This window comes from Rhinolophus hipposideros, assembly GCF_964194185.1.
Source record: "Rhinolophus hipposideros genome assembly, chromosome: 19".
NCBI lineage: Eukaryota > Metazoa > Chordata > Mammalia > Chiroptera > Rhinolophidae > Rhinolophus > Rhinolophus hipposideros.
This window is the reverse complement of record NC_138065.1, coordinates 18,781,725-18,796,080: the sequence shown is the minus strand read 5'-3', so window position 1 is coordinate 18,796,080 and position 14,356 is coordinate 18,781,725. Positions and strand designations below refer to the sequence as shown.

At 35.2% G+C, this 14,356-nt stretch overlaps 1 protein-coding gene across 2 annotated transcripts in view; it reads right to left on the bottom strand.

The window, feature by feature from the left end:
- Positions 1-14,356, bottom strand: part of OLFM3 (olfactomedin 3) — a gene marked incomplete at both ends in the record, with an annotated part of 202,433 nt that overhangs the window by 27,408 nt on the left and 160,669 nt on the right. For both annotated transcript variants that reach the window (XM_081026775.1, XM_081026774.1), the window contains 2 exons: positions 3,694-3,913; positions 8,499-8,654. In XM_081026775.1, coding sequence (XP_080882901.1) covers positions 3,694-3,913; positions 8,499-8,654 — 376 coding nt within the window. The remainder of the gene's footprint in view (positions 1-3,693; positions 3,914-8,498; positions 8,655-14,356) is intronic.

Here is a 14,356-nt window from a genome sequence, read left to right as displayed (position 1 = left end):
TAAATGTAGTACTAAATATGTTTATGACAGAATGTCATTCCTTTTTACTTAAAGCCATTGGAGAACTCATATAGTAGGAAGTAGATTCGATTTCATCTTTAAAGTCTATTAAAGCTACTTAAAATAAGTTTATCTCTACCATACATTTGATAGTAATGTCTATTTCTATTAAACTTTTATTTGCACATCTAATTTTACCAACTATAGTGCTGAGGGAAACATGGTGAGAAGGATAAACATAATAGATGCCATATTTGATAGGGCACTAGAATGAGTTTCCAGTGGGTATTTGGTAAATGGGATCAAGAATGATATGTGTGTAAATACTTCTATTTTTCATAATTATCACAACTTTACCATTAATTTATTTTAAAAACTGCCTCAAATTTTTTTGAGATAAAGTTTATATTATGAATATATCTTTAAGGACAAGGCCTATTTAACATCCAGACTGAATGAAGCAGAATTATGTTATGAAATCCCAAATAATTTGCCCATTTATGCTTGGCTCTGTAAACATAGGGTTTATATCCTTAAAAGGCTTATTCTTTAATTGTAATCTAGGAAAATGTAAGACATAAAAAAGATAAATGATAAATCAATTTATAGTAAAATATATCATTACCCATAAATGTGCTAAAATAACTAGGGTTCCAGGGTTCCAGAAGAATGAATCATCATCAAGTACATGGACATTAGAGAAACTGTGTTCTATATTACAATCTAGTATTTTGGGGAGAGTAGAACTGTCTTTGGTAAATGACTCATTTGAAAATCTTTTCAATTCAATTTCAGACAGTGTTCTTGTAAACTTCTCCTATTATGTTTCCAAGTTAAATCTCATGTCTCTCCACCTCAGACACACAGTTTGACTTTTCTGTTAATTCTACTTTCCTTTCAGTGTTTCTTAATTTGAGTGCTAAACAGAACCAAATACCAGGTTTTTTTGGAATAAAATACTGTATTGTCATTGAAGATAGAACAGATAGCAACAAAAACAAAGGTGAAAAATCTTTCCCGAAAGATTTTCGGTTTTGTAAAAAATATAGATGTTTTATATTTGACATACACTGATTTATTTCTTGAAAGCAACATAAAACATTTTAATTTAAAAATATTTGGTCTCAAAGACTCTGTAGACATTAATTTTTACCTATTATGTTTCAGATCTTTTATGATAGTCTAAAAAGATTCAGCTGGAACAAGAAACTGGTGGTCCTTGGCCTCTCAGAGCAAGGACAACTTGTCTGTAAGGCTTTGGTAAAGATGAGAAAAAAAAGGCAAATTGGCATGTTCAATGTTTGGGAGACCATGCAAGGGCAGTCCAACCATGTTAAGGAACAATCAGAGAAGGTCTGCGGGAAAGTTGGTATATGGTATGTAACATGAAAAATAGTTAGAATTTGGGTAGCTGAAGTGGGAGGAAGAGTGTTCTGTGAAAAGGGAGAGGCATTTCAATGTCCAGGAGGTAAAGAAAGCATACACACAATGGAGGAACTGAAAGGTTAGAATGGCTAAAGTTTAGAGTGAGTGAGAATGACAGAAAATGGCTGGAGAATTAGTGAGAATCCATGTCATCAAGACAAACCATGTAAACCTATTTGGATTTAATTTTAAAGGAAAAATCACTTAAATACAGGTGTAATATGCTTAGATTTGCATTTGGAAAATATTACTCTAAATACTTAGTGTGGTGAAGAGGAAATTACTTCAGGTAAAGAAAGTGGTTAGGAGGCCATTGCAGTAATTCAATTGAGAGTTGATGAAATATGCTCTGGATAAGTGTGGTGGAAGTAAGGAGGCAAAAAAGGTGGTTTTGAGAGCTTGGTGAAGGGTGGGGGACATGTGGTGATTGCATGTGAGTAAAGTTCGGGGAAGAATTAAAAATGACTTTCTGGCTTCTTTTTACAGCAATTGGGTTCCGTTTACTGAATTAAACTTATTGAGTAAAGTTTAATGGCTACCTCAATAAGTTTAATTCAGTAAAAGACATTCCTCTCTTATTGTATGTCCCCACAAAAGACATCATTTTTGGGAAAGAAATCTCAGTCTTTGAACTCAGAAGGACTTGGGTTTAAGGTTGTTGCCTCCAACATGTACCTTTGGCAAATTAAACTGTCTGAGCAATCTGTCTTTGATAAATTGCTGATAATAATGCCTAACCCAGAGTTCTTGCAGGGATGAGAACACATGTGGAAGAGCTGGCCTAGTGCCTGTGGAGCAGTAAGGCTGTCGACATTGCTGTAGTTATCTACATATGTGTTCGTTGTGCTCACCAAAATGCAAGCTTCTTGACAGTAGAAGAAGATTGTCTACTGCTCAACTTTGTATCCTCAAATACATAGCAAAGTGCCAGCACACACTGGGGCCTCATTAAATACATAGTATTTGTTGAATGTGCAAATATGACTATTAGCACATAGACAATTTGTTTTCCCTTTTAAAACGAATTTGGCATAAGCATGGTAAAGACAAGTTTCATTACTTGTGACCTCAAGTTTGGAATGCTACTGATACTTGTGTTAAATGTGAAGTCTCAAAACTGTACTAATGGAAAGATTCATCCTGTACTTCACTAGATGGCACCAAACCATTACCCTAAGGTAGAAGCAAGAAGAGGCACTGGGGGATAGAGGACTGGGAAATTGGAAAGCCTGATTATAATCTCCATTAATATCTATTGGTGATCTCAGGGGGTGTCCAAGAGCTTTAACCGTGCTTTTTTCAGTCAAATTCTCACATGCATATAATTATATTTTGCATGTCTAGGAATATGATATGATTTAATTAAGCACAGGGGACTTTGTTCTATTCAGTCTCTCATAAGAGAAAACTAAGCACTTAGTAAAGAGTATTACTGTATCTCGTTCAGGCCGCTAGGGTGCATTGCTGTTGAAGCATTTTTTTTTTCTAATTTCTATTTTCTCCAAAACATTCCCTCGTAGAAATAAACTGAATGGTTCCCTAGCAGTCTCAATGACTTGTGTTTCCTTTAGCACCTTCTTTACTATGTGGGAGTAATTTAGACCTTGCAGGCGATGGGGCTAGTTTGTCTTTTAATATCTTAAAATTCATGTGAGGTACACTGTGACATTTTCCCTAAAAGCTAATCCACTGAAAAGGTGCCTGGAAATGCATTCATCATTGTTGCAATTTTATTTTTGCCCCAATCCATTTCTACTGTCTGCTAATTGGTTGTGTGTATTGAGAGGCTTTTATGAAGAGTGAAGATGTCACTGATGAATGAGCCTTCTTGCTCCTGTTACTGTATTGCTGTTACCATAATTACCCAATGTCCCACTCTAGATCTGAGCAGCATAGCAACTACATTTTAGACCCTTTGGGAACATTGACCCCCTGATACTTTTTTTTACATTTCCTGATAATGGTCCTGATGTTGATTAACGTGTATTTTTTGAGTCCATGTATTGTGATATTTTGATGTTTGGGTCCTTACTTAGGAGATAATAGTAGGCATGGAGTTAAAAGGGTTCACACAGATAATTTGGTCTTATGTGTACCAATTCCCAGGAAGTGTAAATACTAAGTAAAATGTTAAACTGTTTCTCCATATAATTCGGCACTGTTTTCCATATCATTAGGCATTTCTGACTATTTGCAAAATATGAGAATGAAGTTTTCATTGAAATTCCTTAAAAACACAACCTAGACAAATGCAGTTGTTCTACTCACTTAGCTTTTTCATGCAGTCACGAAGTCTGGTTTCCAAGCTAAGCACCCTTTGATGGAGTTCCTCGTAATCATAGGCACCGATTTCCTCCTGAATCCCTGTGAGGACGGCAGACAGATTCCGGATTTCCTCCTTGAATTGGGTGATTAACTTGGCATCTGTTTTGTACTGTTCCAGCACAGGGATCAAGGGCAGGAGCTCGTCCATCTTCTCTTTCAGCTCCTGTGAAAAGCAGCCGATTTTTCCTGAGAGTCACTTAAACAGATCAAGCAGCTCTGTTCTTTTTAGTACAATACTTAAAGAAGATTATTAAAACAGGTTCAAAATTCCTTATTGATTTTGGTTGAAATTAGGTATTTTGTGAGAATGTAAGTAGCCACATGATCATTACTAATAAATCCACTTATCTCAGCTTTTCAATACAAGGACCTTTTCTTTAAATGGTTACATTCTTTTCTATGAAACAAATTGATCCTTATCATAATTATGAAAACTTCCTATGGTAGCAATGATGGCTTTAGGTGTTACCTCACTTTTTGGTGACATTTTATAATATAAAGTGAACAATCCATTATTTAGTTAGGAAATAGAAGCGGGGTCCATGTTCTAATTATGAATTGTTAGAAATAGGTCAAATATCCTAAGCCTGTTTATTAACATCTAGTTACTCATTTACTGATTATCTATGATTATAGGGGTACTTACAGGGAATTTTGGATCCTGGAACAGCTTTTGCCTAACAGAATTTCTCCAGTCATGGCCTCTCACCATGCTATACTTCCCTTATGCCCAGATACCCCTCATTTTTTCAGTATCCACTTTAGCAAAGCACCATTAGGAAGGTCAGTTGGCAGGCATAAGAAGTCCTGGAAAGCTACTCCGAGCTCAAAGGAATGCATGTGGCTCTTTACCACTTGTCATTAGTACCCACATCATGACTCCATTTCCCTTCACCTAGACAGAGCTTGGTGCAAAAGTAATTGCGGTTTTTGCAATTATTTTTAACCTTTTAAACCGCAATTACTCTTGCACCAACCTAATAATTTAGAACTCTTTATGTAAGGCAGAATTGCTTACCCATTTGGTGAGTTAACTCTTTCCGGGATTAACGTGCTCAGAATTTATGTAACAAAAGAGAGTTGCCCAGTTCCATAGTTGTTTGAAATTGAGATGTTTATTTTTATCTAGAGAACAAGAAGCATATTTTGCCCCAGTATCCCTCCCTCTTAGCATCATGGAACAGAGCCACACCTGCTCTGCACTAGCCACACCTGCACTAGAAAGTTTCAACTTTCTAGACGTGTCACCTTTTCTTCTCTTCCTTTAACTTGGTGGTGGTGGTCAATGAAAATATTTCAGGAGCTTGATTCAGTTGCGAGTTTATTGCCGATGATCTTGTTTATGGAAGGAGCTGTCACTATTACGATCACTTGAGAATAATCCATAGGTGCTGTCAGAAACCATGCTGTACACTAACTAATTTAAGGAGCTGAAAATTGCATTTTAAAATTACATTGAGAAGATGTTATTACTATAAATGCATTAAAATAGCAGGTGCTCCCATTGCTGCCCTGATTTATGGGCTTATGCTTCTTGTGGGGAAATTTCCACTTGCTCTGTGTGCTTGGAATTCTTTATTTTGTCTGTATGTCCATGTTGAGTGGGAGGGGACAGTCTTAATAATGAGAAAGATTCATAAATATGTCAGAAGGCAGAATTGCAGAGCTTTGCTCATTTTGGTGGCTCATTTGAAATAAACTTATTAGTTTGAGCACCTTGTAGCATCCCTAAAGGAAGGCACAATTGCTTTATTAGGATTTTAATGAGACGATTTAGTTCTGTTGGTACCATTTGCTGCATATTATAGCAACTGTTACAATAAAGAGTTTTGCGTTTCAGTATGGGAATATTAAAAAGAGAACAATACAGTGTGACAATTATGGTGGCAATTTCCTAGTGAAGTGAAAAAAAAGGTATTTGTGTATTTGGATCTTTTCCAATATTCGTAGTTTGATTATTGGCAGTCAATTTTGACACTTGTGAGAGAACAATGGAAAGGTCAACCAGTGTACCTACCAAATTCTTAAAAGGTTAAAATAGAATAGCAGAGGTCTGTGTTTCCTAATCCTGTCTAGAATTTCACTTTCTACTATGTTGCTCTTATAGCAAAGGTTGTAGCTAGACTGTCTTGCCCAACCATAATCTTTTCATATAAGAATGATAGGCTGAAGTGTGATGACCAGAATAAACTTTTTATCTAAAAGAATGTAGGAGATGAAACCTTAGTGTTTTTGATAAGTTGAAAATGGCATACCAGAGAAGGAGTTTTTTTACCCAATTTAAAAGTATTCTTTGATGTTAAACTTACTTTTGGGATGTTCCATTTCTTCCTCTCAAATATGGCACCTCAGCACCTAGAGCAAAATCTGACTTATGGCAGAAGGACTCAGCGAATAAATAAATTCAACAAACATATATTGATCATTTAATTATTATTCTTAAATTTAATTCAGAGAGCTCTGTTCTACTTAGAGAGCAGTATAGCATTGATATTAGGAGGCTTAATTCAGGAGCTGGACATACACGTTTGATATATGACCCTGGACAAATTCTTCAACTTCATTGTGCATCGTTTTCTTCACCTGAATAATAGGGATAAAAATGGTGCCTGCCTGACAAGATTGTTATGAGGATTAAATTAGTTACTATATAATAAATTTAAAGTACTTGAAACTATGTGTTCAATATGTGTAATTCTTCAGAAAAATCTTATCATTATTGCAATTTGGATTTTGATACATAACTTCAGTATCTACTTGGATTACATGAACTAGGAAAATAAAAATCATTAGGTCATATGGTGCTGAAAATTAAATTTATTTATTGGTAACCTGGCTGCTGCTATACAAGCTCACGGAATAGGCAAATTATTTCTTGTGTTTCTCTGAGCTTTGTATCTTTCTGTTTTTTGTTTCCTGGCTTCTTCTAAGAGTTCCCATATATGCATATGTGTCATCATGTGTCCCCTGCCCTGCCAGCCCTGGCATCCTGATGCTGTCCCTTGGCATCACAGAGCTCTACGTTGTCCATTGGAGCTTGGATGATTTCACTCTGCACCAGACACCCTGAGCTCCTATCCTTCTGTCCCTCTTCCTTTCTGGAATGCTCTGTATGTGCTGTAAGTGCCAGCTTACCATTTTCTGCTGAGTTGATGATCTCAGCTTCGGGCTCACATTGCTGCTCTGTAGTCTACACACTAACCCTGACCACTGAAAATTGACATTGAAAACCTTTTCGTTTTCTTGATCTCCTCTGTGATTTAATTTTTTTTAGGGGTTGGGGTTGGCACTAGTCCAACATGGTTTTCTTGAATATTGCTGAATCTGTAACTCTTGCCCTGATCTTCTCTAAACAAAATTAAAGATAGTTAATTACTCTTCCCTTTTGTGATGTTAAGTAATGTTTATGCCTCTGTTTACTATCAATTTTATTACCTGCCTGTTAGTTGTCTTTCACAGAAGAGAGATTATATATTATATATCCAGCAGAGGGCTCAACACTGCCTTGCACATAGTAAGTGCTCAATAAATATTGGTTAAAATTAATTTATTTGCTCCTCAGCCTTATATTCTTCTCTGTTTACCGTCCCCCCCATAAATTCTCTATTCTTCCAGTTCACTCATTCTCTTATTTTCAATAATCTTTAAATGTATTGTATTTTCTAGGCCTTGCTGTAATTTGTTCTAATTTCTTAACCTCCTGGCTTTGCTTATGTCTCTTTATCAACTCAAACCTCATGATTCATTACTTTAGCCCCATGTCTTGTCAATACCCTCAACTTTCTTGCCCTCTTGTCCTTTTAGGTAAAACTTTTAAAACTGGCTCAGTGCAAGACTCTTTTCTGTATCTATCTACTCAGGATTCTGAGCCCCACTGAAGAAAATTACAAAACCATGAAAATTTCTGCCATTTTTAAATATGCCATACAAAGATCCTATTGCATGTTCCCAACTAGTTCCCTGCCCATCACAATTATGTGTGAAAAGCACTTCCAATGCTTGACCAAGAGCTTGAATTCAGACCCACCCCCTCACCATCAGCAGTGAATCTCACTTCCTAATTGGCAGGGAAAAATGAGGTTATTATATTTATAAAACCATGTTGTGTTTTATAAACTATGTGCTATATCTTTGCAAAGCAGACTATTTCTTTTTAATAGTGGTTCAGATGGCATTATCATAGTCGGATTTTATTTTAATCCATGACACTGTCATACATAATTAATAAAAGTCCACATAGTGTGCTGAAAAGGACCATTTCTCCATTTTCAATGTTTCTAAATAATTGCCAACAGACAACTTAAAGTCTAAAAAAGGACGATTTGTATCAACTTACGAAACAACCTCCTTTCTATGTGCTATTAATAATGATATCATTGTCTCCTTTAATTTATTTTCTATTTCTTGTATTGGCAGGGCATAAAATCATCAAGAAACACTTTGATAAATTTAATTATTAGTTTTCCTTTAGATTTCCCCTTGTTACAGATATGGAAGTGTCTGTAAATCTATCCAGAAACTCCACCTAGCTCTAGAAGGATAAGACTCTTTTTATAGCAAAGCTTCTATGCATCCCTACCAGCTAATGGTCAGTTTCAGTGGAGAGATGATTGACATCACCCGTTAGCCTTTAACCTTGCACATATGGGCTAGCATAGTTATTTCTAGCTGAGTGCCAGGCTGGCTGTTCGTTGCACTTGCACTTAGCGTCCCATTTGGATTGACAAGATTGCAGAAGTCAAACCTACTTGAAAATGCTTGGTCATTAGTGTCTTCCGATCATCTTCAATCTGCCGAAACTTGGCCTTCAGCCCTTTCATTTGGGTTTCCATTTTTAGAACATATTGGAAATCTCTCTGAGTTCTCAAGTTTAAGACTTCAATAGACTGGGACATGTTCTGAACCTGTTAAACAGGAATATTGGCTGTAAATTATTGTCTGTTTATTGGTATAAAACAGTCACTACTGAAATAACAAAAATGACATTAACAAAGAACTGGAAATACCAAATCCATAATTACATTTCCACTCGACATATTTTCAGAAGGACAGTGCTTCATGATAAACATTTAAAAAAATTCAGCAAGAGAAAATTATACCTTGGCAGGAAATAATAACATGGACATTCTAACATTAGAAATGACTGAATATAAATATAAATGAGAATTTAATATGTCAAAAAATAAATTTAAAAAAATTGGATTTTTATTCCAGGGCTTTGTAAGCTTTGTAAGCTTATAATGCTCAAATGTTAAATGTTAAAATAAGTTGTTTCTATCAGTACTAAATCGGACTTTTTCAATATCTGGGATGTGTAGCCATTGCGGATGGCAGTGAAGTGTCCAACAGACCTAGAATGCATTCATTCATTCCAGTACAGTTACTTCAAGCTATGCTGGAAGTGTTCCTAGGGATGAGACTGGATTGACCTAAACGAGTGGTGGTAGTGCTGGAACTCCTCCTTACTGGCAGAGCATGTTGTTCAGGAAACCTGGAAAATGGCAAGTATATCAAGTGTTTGGTAGACAGGCAGTAAACATATGTTAAGCTGATGGCACCATCCCAGGTTCACTGAGCCCCAGGCTATTTAGAAGTAGGAAATAGCTGACCTATAAAGCACGTAGAAATGAGGAAAGAATGGCTGCTCTAATTATTGGGGCAGCAAAATTCTGAAAACAAAGTGAAAGCCACTAATAGGAGTACTGTTAAATGAATTGAAAAATGGAATATGAATAAACAGTTTTAAAGAATAAGACAGATCTTCATACCTTTGGTACTCAAAATATTGTCTGTGGAGCAACAACTTTGGAACCCACCTGGGAGCTTGTCAGAAATGTAGAATTGCCCCCCCCATCTACTGAATTAGAACCTGCATTTTATCAAGATCCCCAGTGATTCCTTTGTCTATTAAATATTGAGAAGCACTGTTCAACATGGAGGGATTTCCATGAGAAAATCAAATGAAAAAAGCAAACATAAAAATATATAATTTGATTTTTTTATTCTGAATCAAATTCTCTCTCTCTCTCTCTTTCTCTCTCTCTCTCTATTTTTCTCTCTCTCTCAGATGCGCACACAGATGTACAGACATGCACACATGTAAAAGAAAATGGAATACGTAAGCAAAACATGGGGAAAAGTATGGAAGATTTAGAAAGATATATGTTAGGTTGTTAACACTAGTTTTCTGGTGGGAAGTGAGGTGTGGGTGTGAAGAGAAGTAACAAAATAAATATTGTAGAAAGAGGTCCTGGTAACATGTGTAAATCCATCTGCATAAAATTATTTTATTTGCATAAAGCATACATTAAATCATGGACACCAAAAAAATGGTGGTGGGATTTTGGGTGAGCTTTACTTTGTTTCACATATTTTTATATGTTATCCAATTAATTTTTTTAATAAACATGTATTATTTATGTAATAAATAAAAAGTTATTTCATTGAAAACTTTATAACTTTTGAGTTATAAATAAAGAAAGGATGACTTGTTTAGAAACAAATTTTTGTCATCAGGTAAAGTCACAAAGTTTAGTGGACCAGCCAGCTCTAAAGAGCCTATTGTTGGTAACATGCCTCAGAATTTGCACTTTCAGAAAAGGCAGTGAATTCTCCTGCCTTGGCTTGCCTCAGAGCCTCTACTTTTCTTGTCAGAAAAGGTCAGGTTTTCCTATTTCTTTTTCTATTGTTTTGGTCCATAGTCCTGCCCTTTATGAGTCCTGTCTTTCAGAACATACAGTTACAATCTAGCTTATATTAAAACTAATTGTTTAATGTGTGTGTTGGGTATGAGCAGAGAAGTGGCTGCCCTTCTGTGAGCTTCATGAGATTAGAAGTTGTGTCTTATTCATATCTTCTATGTATTTCCAAGGCTTTGCACAGAACGAGTCACAAAATAATTGCTCAATCAATATCTATTGGGTAAACTTATCTTAGGCTTCCAATTGTAGTAATGGGTAATTTGTATTTTAATATTTTAAGGAAAGTTTCCTCCTCCTTTCCTTGGTTGGGCTATAGCATTACATGACTCCCAAATATTTATCAATTTACTATCACTCTTACATTCAGAAAGCTTCATTTTTAAAAGTCTTTAGTGTAGCACAAAATTACTGAGACATTGAAGGCATGGTAACTGCATCTTGGATAAATGTAATGCTTTAAAAATAATTTCTAGCTTCATTATGATTTTGCATGAATAAAGAAGTGATTTGTGTTAAAGAAGCTATACATTTGAATATGGCATCTATCTTTGAAGACACCATCATTGGCATGGCTTATATATTCCTAGGAATTCTATGTACCGAGGCAGAGTCTGTACAATTAGAAAATGAGGGGCAAGTGAGATAGTCTGGATAAAGTTAAAACAGCCTCTCTTTTATTTCGCCTCTGACTTACCCTACCAAGCTCATTTTCAACTTTATTTGTGTTGTGGGAAAATGCACTGAGAAAATTTGCTGAGTCTTGATTGTGACCTATATTGCAGAATCATGTATAATTGTAAGAGCTGAATTTGGTGTAGTGACTATAGATAGAGCTATCTAAATGGAAAGGATTTGGCTCTGGGCTGCCTTTTGTTTTTGCCGCTGGCTGTACCTAGAAATGTTTAGTTTTCCACTGCTTACGGAGACGCTTCAGAATCAGTTTACTGACGACACCAGAGACTGGATCCCTGTGATTACACTGCAGGAAGAAGAACCATCTGCTGTGTTTTTTCTTTTGACCTGCTTGTCTCTGATGTTCACTCTCATTCATAATTAGTGTGGAAGCTACTTGAAAAAAAAGTCCAGCAGTTCAATATGTTTAGATAGCATTGAGGTTAACAAAAATAAACACAGATTTCTTTACTGTAGGGCTTTGCAAAATCTTTAGTATTAAACTGTGTGGTAGAAATCTTCAACAGTGAAGTATCATGTACAGTACAGTTTTTCTTAAAATTATTTTATTGGTGAGAATGTTGCTGGCATTCCAAACATCACACTTTAGGAAATATTGACCTAAACAATGCAAAACATCTTTAACTGTGCAGAGAACCTACTCGTTCATCTTTGATAAACACTTTTTTAAATGAACAATTTTAGTTTGGGCATACTAAGCCCTGAAATATTGTGAAAACAATTATAATTTTCCCAATATTTAGTGATATAAATACTTTGTTTGACAGACCATCACCTAAATGAGTGTGGGTACCACCAGTGGCATTCTGGATGACACTTGCATGGTGTTGAGAAAATGCAAAACTGATCTGGTATAGCTCTATAATCTATTAATTGAGTTCATTAATAGTTTTTTTTTAACCTCAAAACCACCAGTTTCCTTTTACATAAATTTAGAAAGATAACTACTTCTGCTGTGAGGTTTGAATGGAGTGGATACAAATATAATAGGTGGGAACTATTGTTACTAATATTATTCCTATTATCAATATTCCCCTATTATATGACTAAACCAGTCCTTTGGTTAACGGTAAATGTAATGGTCATGCCTCTGTTTGCCATCTGGTACCTTGAATATATGTGGAGCTATAGAGAAGTCAGCAAGGGACTAGCTCAGTCTGAATAAGGAATACTTATATCAGATGTCCTCTCTTTGGATACAGCAGCAAACCAGTGCTACTTCATTTGGGCCACTCTAAATAGTACACACAATTTACTATTATTCTTCTGTTGGCATAACTTTACCAAATGGTAAATTTGATAAATCTAACTTGTAGTGACCTTGATTTTGTTAATAATTGTTTTTGGGTTTTTTTGTCATTTGGGTATTGATGAATTTTTAAAGCTGTGATTTTTCTCAAATTTCTTTAATACATTAAACAAATTGCATATTGGATGGAGTGGTCATATAAATTTCAATGATGGTTTAAACCAGCTTTCTTAGTTGTACTTTTTTGCCTTAGTCATCCTTCACTAATTCCTGGTTTTATCATAGCTCTGGAATGCATTGCCCTTTGGACCTGTTAGAGGGTATTATCTGCTTCCTGACATTAAGACTTTATTTGAATTTTATTTATTCTGATTTTTGAAGAAATATCTGAGTCTATGTATGTATGTGTGTATGCAATGCTATACTGAAAAATGGTAACACAAATAAGGTTATAGTGTCTAAGAAAATGTTTCTGTCACCACAATTGTTGTAGGAAAAAGTATTTTTGCATAGAAGATTGGAGCAAAAAAAATGGTAATCTGAGAAGAAATATATTTTAATAGGAAAGCAAAATTGGATTAAAAGAGTAAATCTTTTTACCAATATAATTAATTTTCCTAGTAACAAAACAGTATTAAACTACATATTTGAGATTTTTTCATAGAAATAAAATCAACATTGAATACAATACTCAACACTAATCATAATTCGTATGTCATGCTTTCTAACAGTTGAGAGGCACATGAACTAGAGTCATTAACTTGAATGAAATGACATTTGCTCTTGGCTGGAAGACAGATATTAAAGGAACAGGAAAGACGAGACCTTATCATAAAAAGAGAATTAAGAGAAAGCCAGTATATGATGATAGCTCTGAGGAGAGGGGGCAGAAAAAGAGACTAATCATCTTAGTATAAAAACATGAAAAAAAGTCTTTTTAAAGTCTTAGGGGATCAAAAGATTTCCAAATAATGTACACAGATGAGCTTATTTTCATTTATGATAGTAGAAGAAAGTTACTGTGGCCAGGCTTGGAATTGCATTAACTAGGAATGTTCATGTTAATAAATTTGATGCTTTCATTTTTCTAGCTTCTCTTAATTTTCTGTAAAAAGTTCCCATTCAATGCCATAGTTGTGAGGATGGCCATAGAAAGGATATTGTACAGAGTGAACTGTTGAGCAAGACGTCCTCTAAAAGCACATACTATCTAATTTATGTTATTATCCCTGATGGTATTTAAAATTCAAACATGTTGTCATCCTTCTATCAGTCTGGCCACCACAGCCCAATGCAATAAAAGTCTCAATGAGGATAATTGAAAGAACCATTCATTGTTTGTTTGTTTGTTTTTTCTCCCGAAACTAAACATAAATAACCTTTCCTGGGTTGACTTTTATCTGTAGAAGAGAATAAATCAAGGGCATTCTGCGTTTGATTGTTATGGATTCAGTTTAAGTAAATTATATGGAGAGAATGCTATTGAATGAAATTGAAGAGCTTAATGTTCAAAGGAATGAGTTAGAGAATGATGATACTTGGAATTATTCATTATCTGTCCAGATAGCTTGCATATTGCATGCCATTATTTTAACTTCCTTGCAAGGCTGATAATGGGATCCAAAAGTAGGAGCTCAAGGAGCCTCGTGTGATCCTGGGAGTTAAGGCTAAATTTCTGGCATTGGAATAAAACTTCTCACTTTTATTTTTCTTAAGAGACACTGACTGGATATTAAGATATGTGATAGAGTCAGTCGTAAGAAGTCAAGGTTGGGATAAGTAAAAAGTCGTATAAATAGAATAGAGCAGGAAACTTGAGGTGCTCCTTTTAAGGAAGAGGAAGAAGTTTAAGAAGGGGGACAAAAATTGGAATGACCGTCCTCAGCATTACCTGCCTTCCTATATTTCCTTTTCAACGAATGGTAGATTTCAATAAAAACATGCACAGGGGACATAGGACACC